Source organism: Xenopus tropicalis, chromosome 5, assembly GCF_000004195.4.
Source record: "Xenopus tropicalis strain Nigerian chromosome 5, UCB_Xtro_10.0, whole genome shotgun sequence".
NCBI classification, from domain to species: domain Eukaryota; kingdom Metazoa; phylum Chordata; class Amphibia; order Anura; family Pipidae; genus Xenopus; species Xenopus tropicalis.
In genome coordinates this window covers 58,883,915-58,900,380 of record NC_030681.2, presented here as the reverse complement: position 1 = coordinate 58,900,380, position 16,466 = coordinate 58,883,915, and the positions used below count along the sequence as shown (strand labels likewise).

Sequence of the window (16,466 nt, the reverse complement as noted above, 5' to 3'; positions counted from 1 at the left end):
GCTCTGGGGTTCTATTGGGGTTTATTGTTCATGCCTATTTTGTGGTTCTCACTCCTACTAAGTGTTTCTTATAGGTGCCTTGCAATCTGCACTGAAACTAGGCATACAGGTGATATATAGAATTATATCACACTTGGTTTGAAGTCACTGTGTGCAGAAGCGTCTTGATGTCCCTTGTATCTGGAGGCAATATCTTCGACAATATGTAGCTAAATGTTTTCCTCATTCTTGCGGTTTGCTAACACCACTCTTGTTCTGTGTTATAGAGTCTATACTGTAAAATTATTCTTATCCTTGTCCTATTCTGGGAATTCCACCTGGAGTTGTTACTAACTTAATTAAACACATTAAAATAAATCACAGCAGCCCAACCATCTAAATAATCATGTCCCACACCACACCTTATAAACACACTCTATTAAACCTTTAACTCTTGAGGATCACACAACCTAAGTATACTTCTCCTTAGGTTTGATAAGGTGCCTGGTCCGTGATGTCAGGGTCCCCTCTGATCTGGTAATGTTGTCAGTCCTCTCTTGGCTCTTTGTCTCTTTGTGCCCTACTGAAGCCAAACTTATATACAGGATAGATAGGTGGCTTCTAGAAGTCTCTCCTGATTGGTCCATTTGAATGATGTTAGCATATACCAGTTGGTTACAGGAAGTTACCCATTCACCATTAAGAGTATTCCAGTCTCCATGTCTGCGTCTCCACCATGACTGTCCTTCCTAACTGATTTTGCATACTCATAGACTCCTATTCGATACTGGTTCCAGTGAGCCAGACCCTTTGTAAATGCTTATTAAGAATGACTAGACCAGACAACCAGGTTATAAGCTAATTAGGTAGTCTCTCTCTGAGTCAGAGGTTTCAATGTTACAATATATATATATATTACAATAATCTTACCGTCATCTTCCTTTTCTAGACAAACTCCATGTCAGTAGGCCCCCTTCCTTTTCTAGTAGTTGTAGAGATTGCAATAGCATTTTGCTGCTTCTGGTAACTCGCAGGCTGTTGCCATCTGCGTGGCCATAATAATAATGTTTTGAATTATCTTTTATTTATTGGAAAAAGTGAACTTCCCACAAGCGAAGGGTCCGGGGCAAGGCAACACGGACTAGCTATATGAAGTAGTGACTGTTATATGAGTGTTATGAGTAGTGGGCATTGATTGTATATACAGTAGAAGTATTTTAATTTTTAGGTAAAAGTTGATGTGGCACTAATGTCTATATAAATGTAGGTATTTTTAGCACCAGTTAGGGGGTTGGTGTCCACCTAACCACATTATCACTAATGTTCTTCTTTTGGTTTATCATTGTGGATAATCACTTTTCACTTATTTCTGTACCAGGTGTTTATCATGACTCTAATTTCTCAACACTGCAAACTTCTTTAGGCTAATGCCACAAGAAGCGTATGGCACCATACACTTTGTGTAGCATTAGCCTTAGGCTGATGCCACACACGGCGTAGGGCTGATTTTTTTCGGCAAGCGGAAAAACGCTTGCCGAAAAATCAGCCCTACGCCTGCTACTTGTGCCTGCACCCGAATGAATGGGATACGCTCGGGTGCAGGCACATGTAGCCGATATACGCATGAAAACGCGAGAGAATGCAAAGTCTCGCGTTTTCTTGCGTATATCGGCTACATGTGCCTGCACCCGAGCGTATCCCATTCATTCGGGTGCAGGCACAAGTAGCAGGCGTAGGGCTGATTTTTCGGCAAGCGTTTTTCCGCTTGCCGAAAAAATCAGCCCTACGCCGCGTGTGGCATCAGCCTTACATGTCAGTGTTTTTTGAATTTATAATTTTATGTTGTGTTTTCTGAATAAATAATTTATACAGGTATAGTATGTCATATCTAGAAACTACAAATTATGGGATGGCAATCGACCATAGGATTTATTATAAGCAAATCATTTTTACATGTATGGGATCCCTTATCTGGAAACCCACCTACAAGAATCACAGCTGTTGATCATTCTGGATAGATATCCTATAGCTGTAATAGCTTAATTCTTTTTTTTGTGTCTTTTCATATATATATTCAAAGAGCTGAGGCCACATTTTAGCATTACATCAGAAAGTGACCAAGCAGATCAGGAGGACATAGAAGTAGAGGAAAGAAGTAATAAACAACCCACAGAACAAACCATTCACAGAGAAGTCAATGAGGACAACGTGCAAACCTCAGGAGTGAGCACACTCAGTTCAACTTTGTCCCACAACTCTCAGAATGCCGACAGGTCCCTGAATGTGCAACTTGAAAGACTTAGGTTAGAGTCAAACAGGTATGATTTGAATTTATTGCATTCTGCCTCCTAATAATTTAGGTAAAATATGGGAGGATTTGTGTATATTGATTTATTTAAAAGTAAAACAAGTAATATAGTTTATGTGCAGTAAGGTGCCTTTTGCATCTCTGACACATTAGAGGACATTTATGTACAGCACCACAGTGGGCTAAGTGCAATTCTACACGCAGTCAGCATGTTTTTCCATTATACCAGGAAAATTGTGGTTACCAGGGGAAGATGCTATGACATAATAGCAGCTGATATGTTAAATATTCAGGAAGTTGTGTTTGTACTTCAAATCAGACACAATTTTACTAAAACTTATGTTCAGTTGCCATTATTTTTGCCATTCAGCATGCGAGTGAAGTGTGTGTCTGATTAATTTGGTGCTACTGTGCTGCGTGAACTCTAGAGGTACAAATTGTTCTGAACTGGTTCATAAATAGAGGTATCTTTAGGGTTCCCACAGCAGCCTGTGTTAATAGCCACAACTGTACTTAATTCGGGACAAGAATAAAGCATCTGCGCTTAGCACTACCATACAAAAATACAAGGGACGCATTTTGATACAAGTGCCTTTTAGCACAACTTATTGCATGGAAATTTGCAGTCCCAAAATTGCCTCAGACACTCACTGCCTCAGAATACCTGCTGTCCCTCAGATCTCTGTTCTGCTTGCATCTTGTTATCTTACTGCCATTTCCTGTGTGCTGTTTTGGTTCTCTCTTCTCTACAGGCTGTTGTGGTATACAACTCTTCTGTCTCCATCTGACCGGCTTTCTTTCTTCAGCTGGGGGCACATTGCTTTTTCCCATCTGGTATTCTTCTTGGTAGAACTGTTTTCTGGCATGTGTAACTGGACCTGGTTTTATTGTGCTTTGTACAGTTCTGGCAGTAGGCTAAGGAGTACAAATAGAACTGTCCCACCTAAATAGGGGCAGTCGGGAGGTGTTCTAATATCATGAATTCAAATTATTTAGACATGTGTATGTGATTAATAGATAACTCTGTTTTTTTCCATAGAGGAAGCACTTTATTCAGATTTTCAGGCCCAGAGACAGCAAGTGATATCAAGCACAGCGGGATGCGCTGGCTGTACCTGCGACGTCGGCTTCTTCTGCTGCTCTGCAACTTGTGCGGCGGTGACAGGCCCTTTTATAAGGTTGCGCCCCGTGTGTACGTGTGACGTCATCTGCATGGGGCGCAACCTTAAAAAAGGGCCTGTCGCTGCCGCATAAGGAGCAGAGCTGCAGAAGAAAAAGGAGCGGCTGTGTACGGCGGGGGTTACTGTGTAGAGGGAGGGGGGCTACTGTGTAGAGGGAGGGGGGCTACTGTGTACATAGTTGTAACTCACTTATAACTGACTGCCTTCTATATTTGTATTTTATATGTAGGAGTTGCTATATTGTTTTCCTTAGGTAGTACAGTATGAGGGTATAGTACATTTTGTGTCTGGTCCCACCATTTCAACAATATAAAAGGAGTATGGGGTGTGGTAATTGGGGCGTGGCCACAAAATTGGGCATGGTCAAAAAATCTTTTTGTCCCTCTCTTCATTTTTCAAATGTTGGGAGGTATGTCTTATCTGCTATATAACCTGTGCATTTTTTCCAGCTTGAATGGCTGCCCCCATGGCTACACATCAGCTTATTTATATATACTATAAGCAGTGTTCCTGGAACAAACACACCAGTTTACCAGTGCAGGGCAACAGTAAATTATATTTTAATTACTTTAAAACACTCATTTTTTGGTGTTACTGTTCCTTTAAGTAATATGTCAATTTATAAAGACATATAATAAATTATAATACTATCATATGCTTGCATGAATACATATTGCTAAAATCGTGATCACACATAACAGAACACAGCTATGCTTGAACTAGTTATCTCGCTATTATTTTTTCTCTTAGGCTTTTGGAAGAATTGTTACTTAAAGAGAGAGAATTCCAAGTCCTTCTACGCCAAGCTATTGAAGTGAAGGACAGGGAAATCAAACGCCTGCAGTGCACGTCTGAGCCAATAAGTGAGTAAAATATATTTTAAGGAAATTCATAGTTACCAGATATCCCTAACATTATATGCATTTAAGCCAGGGATGCACGAAATCCAGGATTTTGGTTCAGAATTTGGCCAAGATTCGGCCTTTTTAGCAGGATTCGGACAAATCCATGCTCCTGGGCAAACCGAATCTGAATACTTAAAATCACTTATCACATAAACACAGTTTGTTGAAAATCTTTAAACTCCAGAATAAAAAACAGTCAAGCAGTACTAAAGGATCTTAAATGGCAAGATTGCTAGTTCTGTTTTCAACAGAAGGCCTCCTAGTTTGTCATCTGGTAGGAAAGCCTTGGGTAGGATAATGACTGACAAGATACTGGAATACATTTTATATAACAATACTATGGCTATGAGTTATCATGGTTCAAAGATTGTTGTGGAGCAAAACAATTGCAGAAAAGGTGTGTGATTTCCGTAACTCACATGTATTTTGCTTTTATTTGTTACAGATCCTGTTTAAAGGACAAGAAAAGGCTAAGTCACTTGGGGGTGCAAAAATGTTAGGCACCCCCAAGTGACTTTAATCGCTTACCTGGTGCCTCTGTTAGGAGAAAACAGCACCAGCCCGGGGTACCTGTAGCGAGTGCTTCCTCCTTCCTGCTTCATTTTGCAAGAACTTAACGACAGGCGCATGCGCAGTAGAGTGAAAAGCTGATTTCTCTGTTTAAGTTCGGCTTTTCACTCTACTGCGCATGCGCGCGCGAGAAAAGCAGGAAGGAGGAAGCACTGCAGCTACCCCGGGCTGGTGCTGTTCTCTCTGAACAGAGGCACCAGCCCGGGGTAAAAGGTAAGCGATTAAAGTCACTTGGGGGTGCCTAACATTTTGGCACCCCCAAGTGACTTTGCCTTTCCTTCTCCTTTAAAATTTTTTTTAGTTTAAAAATGTTGTTAATGGAGTACCATGGGGATCTCTCTTTGATCCTTTGATTTTATTTTGTTTACAAATGAACTTGAAGTTGGCATTGTTCGTACTGGCTTTGTTTTATCTTACAAAGATGAACAAATTGTGCAAAACAATAGGTTCCATGCTGAATGTTTTCACTTTGCAGAGTGATTTGAATCATTTGGAGGATTGGTCAGCAAATAAGGTTTAATGTTGATTTAAATGGGTTGTCCACCTTTTCTCACTGCTACCAACAAAATGATAGAGTATGTTCCCCTGAGTATGATAATGTGCCATGCAAAGACTATGTATATATGTGTCTGAATAAGCTGTTTAAAACTTACTGTAAAAGCTGCGGTTCACACAGACTCATCGAGAAACTTTTCACATGGGAGCTTCCCCTCCCTCCCCGAACATTTATATTAGGAGACAAGCAAGCAGCAGCACAGATCATGTTACGTACCTGTAACTTTAGCCAATTAGAGGAGAGGCATGAAAAAAGATACAGGAAGCAGACATGCGCAGTATTTTTAGAAGCTCCTACTGCTAGTACTGTGCGTTACACAGACCTTCAACCCAGTGACACAGGCTTGTGCAAAAAGGGGTCAGAAACCCCCTCCCCTGGTGCCTCCACTAACTCCAGAAAACTACAAACTAAGAAATGGTAGTAACCTAAACTTAGAAATGGCTCAATTAATTTAACCTAAATGTCTCAAATGTCAGGAAATCAAGTAAATAAAACGTACCAAATACAAAAGAGAGATCCGGGTGTATAAACCCCGGATCTGTCTCACAGTTGATCTAGGTCAAATTCCCAACACCATCATATCAGCTCTCACAATGTGAAATCCTAAATGCAAAGCACTCACCGTTGTCCAGAAGTGGTTCAGGTGCTCAGACCCCCGAACCTGTAGCTGGGGAAGGCGAAATCACGCATATGCAAAAGGGCTCCAAATGCACCGGACACAGCAGCTTGCTTAAAACTCGATTTTTATTACTCCATTTAAAAACAATACGCCTGACGCGTTTCGTGTAAATATACACTTAATCATAGGGCACACAGCCCTATAAAGAAATGCTATCTTCAGAGATAATTTTCTTAAAGGAGAAGGAAAGGCAAAGTCACTTGGGGGTGCCAAATGTTAATGTAGAGACATCTTTATAAAACATGTAGATGAAAACAATGTAACCAATTGTGCCTTATTAATTTCCCCACCTTCTGTAAACTTCATAGCACGTGTTACATTGGACTCTTTCTTCTCAGGTGGGCCCTTGCTAACTGTGGAAGACCACAATGATCCCACATTCAAAACTCTCTCTTTTCAATAACTTGCACAAACATGGGCTTCCCTTTTTATCGTCTTGGGGAAACCTGACACCTTTCTTGCTAAGGGTTCTTCAATGTTTTTATTTATAATGTTTAAGCTTTGTTTTAGATGTGTATATTTTCTTTTTTGTAGCAATGCTTGTTTCCCCTGCTTTTAGTATTTCATGTGCTGTAAAATATATAACTACATTATTAGAATCACTAATTAAAGATATACATGCATACATAAACCCGCATTGTTCTCTGTTTGAAAATAATCAGGATTTTGGGGGGATAATCTATATATGTTGCTATGTGCTATTGTTAATAACAAATTGTACAGGGTTTAATGCAGCCATCTGTGCTAGGGATATATCATAGTGTTACTGCACAGATATGCAGGGTTAAACAACAGAATGAGTTAATGCCAGTTTGTGTTTAGGGGTTATTTACTGGAAAAATGTTGTTGTAGATGCCACAGTCTTAATTGATTTAATATCTGTATCTAAATTATAGCCAGAATATACTGGTGCTAACACCTCCTGTGACCTGAAGTCCAGGAGCTAATTTTTCAGTGCTACACACCATGGTGCCCATTTTTCAATGTACGATTGGTTACGAATAGAAAATGTTTTTATTTTTTCTAACTTTTAGAACTGTGTGTATTTTCTGCGACAATTTGTGCAACAAAACTGTATTTTTCGCAACGAGTATGAAAGTTTTGGAATTCATTCAAGCTTCGGTATCGTGACTTTCCTTTGGCCAGGTTGGAGCTGCAGAGTGCCATTGAGTCCTATGGGAGGCTTCCAAAATCGTGTACTGAAGGTTCAAAGTCAGAAAGGTTTTCACACCATTTACGATCATTCGGAAATTTCGTAACTTTAGGAAATTTATGTACGAACCTTGATATTTCGTACAAGCATGACGTGACTGTTTGCATAATTAACGAACATCAGAAATTTCCATATTTAATGAGAATTTTCGCAGATCGTACTCGTAATTCGGACTTTAATGAATCGGGCCCAATGTCTCCTTTTCATATCTTGCAAAAGAATGTATTGGTTGTGATGGGATAGTTGTCTTTTTCTTACTCTTCTGTACTTTGGAAAGTTACAAGTACCTCTCATATGTTTTTTGATCCCAGGCACTTCCGTATCCAGCACAAGGTCAACTATCTCAGGCAGTGAAGACTTGAATCTTGTTTACTGGCTACACAAGTGCAGAGTAGATGAAGATACAATAAGCAAGGTATCTCCGTAAAACTTTCATAGATATCTGTAAATATGTATATGAATTATTAATGAAAATCTTGATATCACCTGTATTATTTTTCAAGCTATAGCCTAAGAGGTAAGAGAAAAGAGTAAATTAGAGAATTTATGAACTGATGATTTATCTTGCTTTGATAAGGTATGTGACACAATATTTTATACTTGCAGTATGCAAATATAATGCAGTAGGTTTATGTTGAGAGAGAACAAATGTCATAAACAGAAATAATACTATATGGGATCCCTTATATACCCATTATATACCCATTATCCAGAATGCTCCAAATTACAGGAAGACCATCTCTTATAGACTCCATTTTAAACAAATTATTCAAATGTTTAAATGTTCTCCTTTTTTTTCTGTAATAAAAGAACATTACCTTGCACTTCATTTCAACTATGATATTTTTATCCTTATTGGTGTCAAAACAGTCCTACTGGGTTACTTTAATGTCTAAATGATTTTTTGGTAGACCAGAGCAGATTTATGAAAATGTGAGATTAGAGCTCACTACAGAAAAATTCAACCACTTTCTATTCATTCCTATGGGATTTTTAGAAGCGTATTTATCAGTGGGTAAAAGTTCACCATTTCATAAATAAGCTTTTAAAAATCCCATAGGAATGAAAAGAAAGTGGATGATTTTTTTTCTGTGGTGAGCTTTAATTTCAAATTTTGCTAAATCTGCCCCATAATGTATGGTGATCCAAATTATGGAAAACCGCAAGTCCCAAGTAATGTGGATAAAATGTCTCATCTGACCTGCGTCAGTTATTTGATATGTGATATTTGCGCATATTTGAAAATTGGATTGTACTGGTATTTATTTATGTATTCTAGTTTTTGGCAGAAGACTATCAGCTTGAAGATATTCTTTGTCATGTCACACGAGATGATTTAAAATCTCTGAATCTGAGGTAACATTTCCCTCCAATCTTTTTTAAAATAGAAATCAAAAGTAATTTTTTTGGTTTAAAGCAATTGGACAAACTCCTTCTGTAGATAATTTAGAATGTAATTATTTTATTAATACATATTTATAAAGTTCCACCATACTCCACAGTGCTGCACAATAGGTAAACACACAATACAGAGTTCTGCTCTCTGTTACAGTCTATAGGACATTTTGTAATTTTTGTAATATATGAGTTCCATGACCTTATAAAAACACAAGACCTTACAAGAGGCAAGTATTAACAGCAATCCCCCATGGCTCTGCCTAGATACACCCCAGTCCCTTCAAGATGGTGGTAAGTTTCCTCAAATAACAGCAACATTTTCTTCAGCTCGACCAATTATTAAGGAACTTGCGCAGGGTTTCGGGCAAAAATACCTCATTTAGTTTAGTTTAGATTTTTTTCTCAAGCAGCTTTCTTACATAATACAAAGTTTTTCAGCTTTTAGGTGCCAAACTTTTTATTATTTAAGAAAGCCTGTTCGTGGAAAAAAAACTCAACTAATGCGGTATTTTTGCCATTAACCCCACTTAGGTACCTTAATTCACATACTTTCAGTTTGGCCGTTGCGTTGAGGGTGGTTATCTCGGGAAAAATTCAGAAACATTCCAGAAGCTTGCAGAAGGCATGCCACAACCTGATAACAAACTGGAATCCACAATCTGAGATAGTGAAGGAAGGAAATGCTACAGCACATTGTAGGAGTTCTGACTCCAATGAAAAGCTAGAGGCATGTGAAAGCATTCAGTCCTTGTAAAGCACAATTGGGAAGTTCTGGTTTAATGAAGAGCTGCTGTATGTTGTAAATGTTAACTTGGCTTTTTCATTATTTTTTTTATTTTACAAAGTCAGCTTCTAAAATGTGTTAAATAAGTTCATATGGAGGATTGTTAAATAAAATACAATAACTAAATCTCTAACTCAAACTTATCCTTCTGGAATATTTTGCCATGTCAAACATGCTACCACATTAACCATGGTCTCTATCCTTTTTGGGAATAACATTCTAGAGGACATTTTTCATCATGCCTGATGTATGCACTCATTTCCCTCCCTGTTTTGTTTGTCTACTTTTTATCATAAATTGTATGCATGCTGTTTGGGTTAGAGAGTTTATTCAAACTTTTGACCAGATTTAATTCAGTGAAAGCATTTATCACATTAAAACTTATAGATAAGATTTAATTCAGAAAAATGGTTTATCACGTATAGGAAAATATATAGGAAAAACGAACTAAATTAGGAGAAAAGTGTTTTTTGTTTTAATCTAATCTTGCCCTTTGTATTAAAATTCCTAGCACAGCATCCTTCTTTGTAAAGCACTAGATACACTTTTCATAAATTACAATTAAAAGTATAAAAAATGTTACTCATAATTGTTTGTAGAAGGTGGTTGTTAGTGAACCTCAGGGATTGCAGCTGTGTCCAGAGCACTCTGAAGGCCAGAACATTATCTTGAGAATAAAATAGAATTGCAGATTCAACATAGTAAGAAAACGTTCTCATGGTTTATCACATGAAAACTTGCAGATAAGATTTAATTGAAGAAGAAAAAAGTTGATGGCCCTCCTTTCCATGCAGATGTCTGGGGGTTAAACCTGGACAACGCTGGAGGCAGAACAATAGAATAAGATCTGTAGCTCCACCTTCCGCTAGTATCCACAGAGCGTCCTCCTCCCACTGGCAGTTTTCTTTTGTCCTTCCACAGGAGGTAGGGGATTCTCCCCCAGTTTTAGAATAGAGTAGTTAGGTTCTTTTAGCTTTTAATTTCAGGGAATGTGTTAGTGTCCCCTAGGGACCTGGGCTGGGCTCCCCCTCCTTGCCAGTCTCACCTGGCAAGTGGAGAGTACCCTCTGGCACTGCAAGAGTCTTCTCTCCTCCTACAGGCTCTGGTCTATTAAGGCCCAGGAAGTGAATTGCTGCAAATTCCCTGTCCACAGCTGGGGATGGATTGCTGGTTATTCAAGTACGGCGCAGAGGCAGGGGCACCCCCATCCCCCTGCACTCTGCGGCCCCCTAATACCAGGCTATGCCAGTGCACTACTATTGGAGTGGTAGGTATTTATTCTAGCCAGCCGCTTCCCCTCCCTTTACTTTGTTTCCAGGAAACCCATAGGCATACTACACTGCCATTCCGGACCCCAGCATTGCCGTAGCAACTGGCGCCTAGAACACACCATTGGTGCTCTTTCCTCACGTCCACCTTGCAAGGGCAGAATGTTTATTAGATACCATCCAATCAGACCAACCTCCTAACTGGCTGACCGACCAGTCAACAGGCTCTATGGGTACCCAGCCCAAAGTTAGCAGCCTTCCTTGGAGGAACATCCGGGTCCATCAGCCCCACAGAAGAACTAGTTGTCTGACCTAATCAAAACCATATTGCAGTAATCTCTTTATTACCAAGCACCTCTAAGCAATCTCTGGGATAAACCACCGTGAGTGAGTTCTGCACTCAAGAATCAAGAATTTCCAAATACACTACCTATGAAACATGCATCAGTGTTCAAGGATCGTATTGATAAGACCATGGAAAATAACTGTGGCTACGTTAACACAGCAGCCATTTTCAGACCATCCACAGCATCTGTGGGACTGGCACATACAGCAAAGTTTAGGACACAGGAACTACTGAATCTCTACCCAAAAGACTCAATCCTGCAAGCAGAACTCAACCACATTGCCACATCTGGCAGCAAAATCAATGCCAATTTGGTGGTGGCCCACAGAGCCCTCTGGCTCCGCCACTGGTCAGGGGACAGTGCTTCAAAGAGCAAGCTAATCTCACTCCCTTTCTTGGCGAGCATATTTTTGGCCCCAAATTAAAGCAGCTCACCACTGAAGTGAGGGGGCAAGAGCACATTCCTACCTCAAAGTAGGAGAGATCACCCAGACTCTAACCACAGACAATCACACAGGTCATGGGTAACATCCTCATATTCGTCCCTACAGGAATCAAAACCAGAACCAGTCCTCGCCCTCATTTTACTCAAACCGCAAGAAAACCAGCCGACCCCCTCACCAAAAACAGGGTAGGAAGCCAGGTCCACAAAAGTCACACAGAGGCATGAAGGTCCTTCCACAAACACGGGGGGTCCATACTGGTCCACCTGAAACCTCTAAACAGGTTTGTCTGAACAGCAGTTCAAGATGGAGACATTCCGTTCTGTGATCAACACAATGGAACCAGAGCATTTTATGACAACCGTAGACATCAGAGGCATACCTACATATGCCCGTACACCTAGCACACCAAAGGAACTTAAGGTTTCCATTGGGCCAGGAACACTACCAATTCAGAGCACTCTCCCGTTTGGCCTGACCACCACCCCGCGGGTATTTATGAAGGTCTTAGCTCTGATTATTGCCATCCTCAGGCAGACGGGCATCATGTCCCAGGAGGAAAAGACTACACATCAGCATTCAAGAGCTCAGAGCAGTTTACATTGCCCTCTGCCACTAGTCCACCCTGGACAATGCCACCACAGTGGACTACCTAAACCACCAGGGTGGAACCAGGAGCAAAAACGCAATGTCAGATACCAAAATATTTCAGTGGGCAGCATTTGGCCAACATACCCAAAATCTAATCCATGTATATCCCCAGGGTGGACAACTGGAAGGCGACTACCTCAAGAGGAACACGTTGGTTCAAGCTGAGTGGTCCCTTCATCCGGAGGTCTTGGACACCCAGAGATATACCTGATGGCATCATGCAACAACGCAAAGATTTCTAGGTGCTGTGCCTGCATCAGGGATTTAGAAGCGGAGCCCATCAATGCCCTGGTCATGCTGTGGACTTTCCGGCTGGTGTTCATCTTCCCTCTCTTCCCCCTCCTATTCTTGCCTCAGGTGGTACCGGCGTTCCACATCTACCATCATGGTCCTATCCTTATGTCCTGAACCCAGCACCGACACAAAAAGAAGTCTTTACAACCTCGATGTAGTACGGGCCCTTCGGGTATACATTAAAAGCTACTCATTCAGGCGAACAGATGCCTTGTTAGTCACTTACGGACCCTTCAAGAAAGGCCTCAAAGCATCTAGCCACACTTTAGCCCATGATTGGCGGAGACCATATATTTCCTGGGCCCGTACTGTCAGTGCAATAATTCACTCCCCTTTTTCAGAGGTGTTGGCATCTTGCCATGATTGGTGAAGACCATATATTTCCTGGGCCCATTACCGTTGTGTTATTGTTTTGGTTCATCTGTCCTCCACTATACCTCTTGTCCTGTCTTTGTCATCTGAAACTGCAAGTGGGAGTAGGAAACCCTGTGGATACTAGGGGAAGGTGGAGCTACAAATCTTATTCTATTGTCCTGCTTCCAGAGGTGTCCAGGTTTAACCCCAGATGTTTGCACTGACAGTATGGGACCGGAAGAAAAGGATTTACTGGTAAGAAAATCCTCTTTCTCTTAATTTAGTTCAAGGTTTTCTCATAGGACTTCAGTAGAGTTTTCACGTGATAAATCTTTTTGCTCAATGAATTCAATCTAGCCCATAATCCCATATCTAGAGGCTGAGAAACCAATAAGTTAATATGGATATTTGAGGGGGCACTGGATCAAATTTTGCACCAGGACCAATTAATTAGCAGTTGATTAGCACCAGTTTCATTGATTTCAGAATTTTAAAACATAGAAACAAAGATTTTTTTGTACATCACATTATTTGGGCATGGCAAATAAGCATAAAGTAAGATGGCATAAAACATACATAAAAACATTGTGCTATTCTTAAGCTTCAATGTTTAAGCCTGTTTCTATGTGGCCGTCATAATGTTTGGGGAGTGGGGGGTGGTACTAAGAAATTAAGAGTGAATAATTTTTTTTATATTGCTTTGAGCATTACTTATGTAACTTTTTATATTGTAATTCAATACACAATTAACCACTCATATTTACTTAAACTCTCTCTGCTTCCAGCATATTATAATCTTCTTTCACTCTTTAACCAACAGGGGAGGAGTACTATGCACAATATGGAAAGAAATCACTGACTACAGAGAAAAACAAGCCTCCTGATGAGTCAGATAAACCTGCAAGGATATTCTGTGCTGTAGTCTGAAAGAGGCATCCTTGTGGAGAGACATGGCTGGACATTATCCCATTGTTTACTAATGTGAATTATTTAGTTATCTATGGGGCATATTTATAATCAAGTAAACTTAAATTTACACTTAAACTTGCAAATTTGCCATAAAATGGATCACACACAGACAATTCAGTGCCCATTGAGGTTTATGTAAATGGGAACAAAAGCCCTTAAAGGAAAACTATGCCCACAAACCACGTAGGTCTCTATAAAAATATATTGCATAAACAAGCTCTCAAAATAAACCATTTTTATAAAAATATTATATTTTAGTAGTATATGCTACTGGGTACTGCTAAATAGAAAATTGTCATTTTAAGAATTAAGGGCCGCCTCCTGGGATCATAGGACTCACATTGCACACAAACAAGCCAAGGCACACATACATGCTAGGCCACATCAGCCAATTAAATCAAGTCAAATCACTTTAATTGTCACATCATGTTACTGGTACACTGGTACAGTACATGTAAGTGAAATTCTTGTGTGCAAGCTTCACAAGCAGCAGTGGAATACAAATATAGAATAAATATGCACATGAGTAGGCATATATAAGAATGAGTGCACATGAATAGTGTCATAGTGTTGCTGAAGTGTCTATGAAGTGTTAGTGGACAGTGTTCAGCAGTCTGATGGCCTGATGGAAAAAGCTGTCCCTCAGCCTGCTGGTTCGGGACCGGATGCTACTATATCTCCTAACTGATGGAAGTAGTTTGAACAGTCCATGGCTAGGGTGACTGGAGTCTTTAATGATCCTCTCCGCTTTTCTCAGGCACTTCTTCCTATAGATGTCCTGAAGGGAGGGAATCTCACCTCCAATTATCCTTTCGGAACACCGCACCACTCTCTGCAGAGCTATGTGGTTGTAGGCAGTGCTGTTGCTGTACCAGGACAGAATTCTGTCTGTTGCTTCCACAGTACTTCCTGTTACAGTTTTAAGCTGCATTATTTCTGGTCATGTGATCTCTGAGGCAGCACACAGACCATCACAAAATGGTGGATCAAGCGAAAGGATTTAAAAGGGCAATATTTACGTATATATATATTCCAGTTTGGCGAGATTCTTTAATTGGTTACTTAGTGTATATTATGTTATCTATTGGTAAAGTATTCATTCTGGGGGTATAGTTTTCCTTTAAGTGTAATATGCTTGCACAGAAACTAGCACAAGTTAGGCAATTTTTGCCAATCAAAGCTGTGGCTATATTTCTGACAATTTTTAAACTGCAATCTATTAAAGGGGTTGTTCACCTTTAAATTAACTTTTATTATAATTTAGAGAGCGCTTAGACAATTTGTAACTGGTCTTAATTTTTTTCTTTGCCGTTTTTAAATTTAGCTTTTTGTTCAGCAGCTCTGCAGCTCGGCAGTGGTTTGAAAAAGAGCAAGGAATTTGAATAGAGGAGAGCCTAAAAATAAAAGTAATAAAAAGTAACAATAACAATAAAATTATAGCCTCACAGAGGAATAGTTTTTTGGCTGCTGGGGTCAGTGACTCCATGTTTAAAAACTAGAAAGAGACAAAATTGTATATGGCAAATAATTCAAAAACTATATAAAAAGAATAGGCTATTCTATAACATAATAAAAGTTAACCTGTAGATGAACTACTCCTTTAAAAAGCCCATTGTTACAACCCATTAAATCCTTGCTGAGAAAAGGATATGTCGAGTAAAAACACTTTCCAAAATACTTGACCTGTTCCTTTATCCTCAGCATGATTCTTCATGATATCTGTAGCTAACAACTTAATTTTTTAAATACAAATTGGGGTAATATTGTTGAACAATATTTACAAAGAAGGATTTAACTTGAAAGTACTGTAACTTTAATTTTATAACTTATCTAGAACAAAAAATGAAATAATTTAGTGTGGGTTGGTGGGGCTCTGACTTAAAGGCATGTTACACTGAAAGAACATTTTGTAATATTCATAATCTTGAAGTTTGTTGCCTGTGAACTTATTGGGAGAGGTTACCTTCAGAAAACATTTTTCCATTTGTACCAGCTATTTTAAAGTTATGTGTAAATATAATTGCTTTTGAAAGCCATAGTTGTTGCGACTCTCCAATTCCCTTCCTGGTTACATCTACTACTGTAGTAAGCTTTCCTCCAACCAGACTCAAGTTCCCACAACGTCTTGCATGTTGTTTGATTAATTGACCTGTTACAGGACACGGAAAGGTATGAAAGAGTTAATGTCTATCTAAAGCCATACCTATAGCGATGTCATCTGCCCTTTCCATTACCCTCTGTATTAAGCCTGTTTTCAGTCCCTGCAATTTTAGCAAAACCAATATCTTCAGTAACCAAAATTACGACGCATCTCATTTTTGTCAAGACCAGCAGTCATGTACAGAACGGTGAAGGATCTGGCAGCACATGCACATTACATAACTTAAGGAGCATGCCTACTACTTCAGGAGAACAAGCGCTTACCCTGCCAAGCCCACCCCTCTTAAGCGTGCACCAATAGTAGCAGCCTAGTGGCGTGCGAAGCTGAAGAAGAAAGCTGCCTTTAGCCAATTGGTGAACCTTTTACTACAGCTCCTGCCTCCTTTAACAATCTAGTGCACAAGCTTC

At 39.7% G+C, this 16,466-nt stretch overlaps 1 protein-coding gene across 6 annotated transcripts in view; it reads left to right on the top strand.

The window, feature by feature from the left end:
* map3k5 (mitogen-activated protein kinase kinase kinase 5) overlaps positions 1 to 14,125 on the top strand; it is a 153,609-nt gene extending 139,484 nt beyond the window's left edge. For 2 of the 6 annotated variants that reach the window (XR_001170872.3, XR_001170871.3), the window contains 6 exons: positions 2,060 to 2,297; positions 4,219 to 4,331; positions 7,703 to 7,806; positions 8,671 to 8,747; positions 10,673 to 13,184; positions 13,750 to 14,125. Coding sequence is in view for 4 of the 6 variants with exons in the window: in XM_012963762.3 (XP_012819216.1) it covers positions 2,060 to 2,297; positions 4,219 to 4,331; positions 7,703 to 7,806; positions 8,671 to 8,747; positions 13,750 to 13,813 (596 nt within the window). In the remaining 2 variants the exon portion in view is untranslated. Of the gene's footprint in view, positions 1 to 2,059; positions 2,298 to 4,218; positions 4,332 to 6,516; positions 7,660 to 7,702; positions 7,807 to 8,670; positions 8,748 to 10,672; positions 13,185 to 13,749 lie in introns of those variants that run through there. The other 4 variants (XM_012963762.3, XM_012963758.3, XM_012963759.3 and 1 more) reach the window with 3 other exon arrangements.
* Positions 14,126 to 16,466: the final 2,341 nt, after the last annotated feature.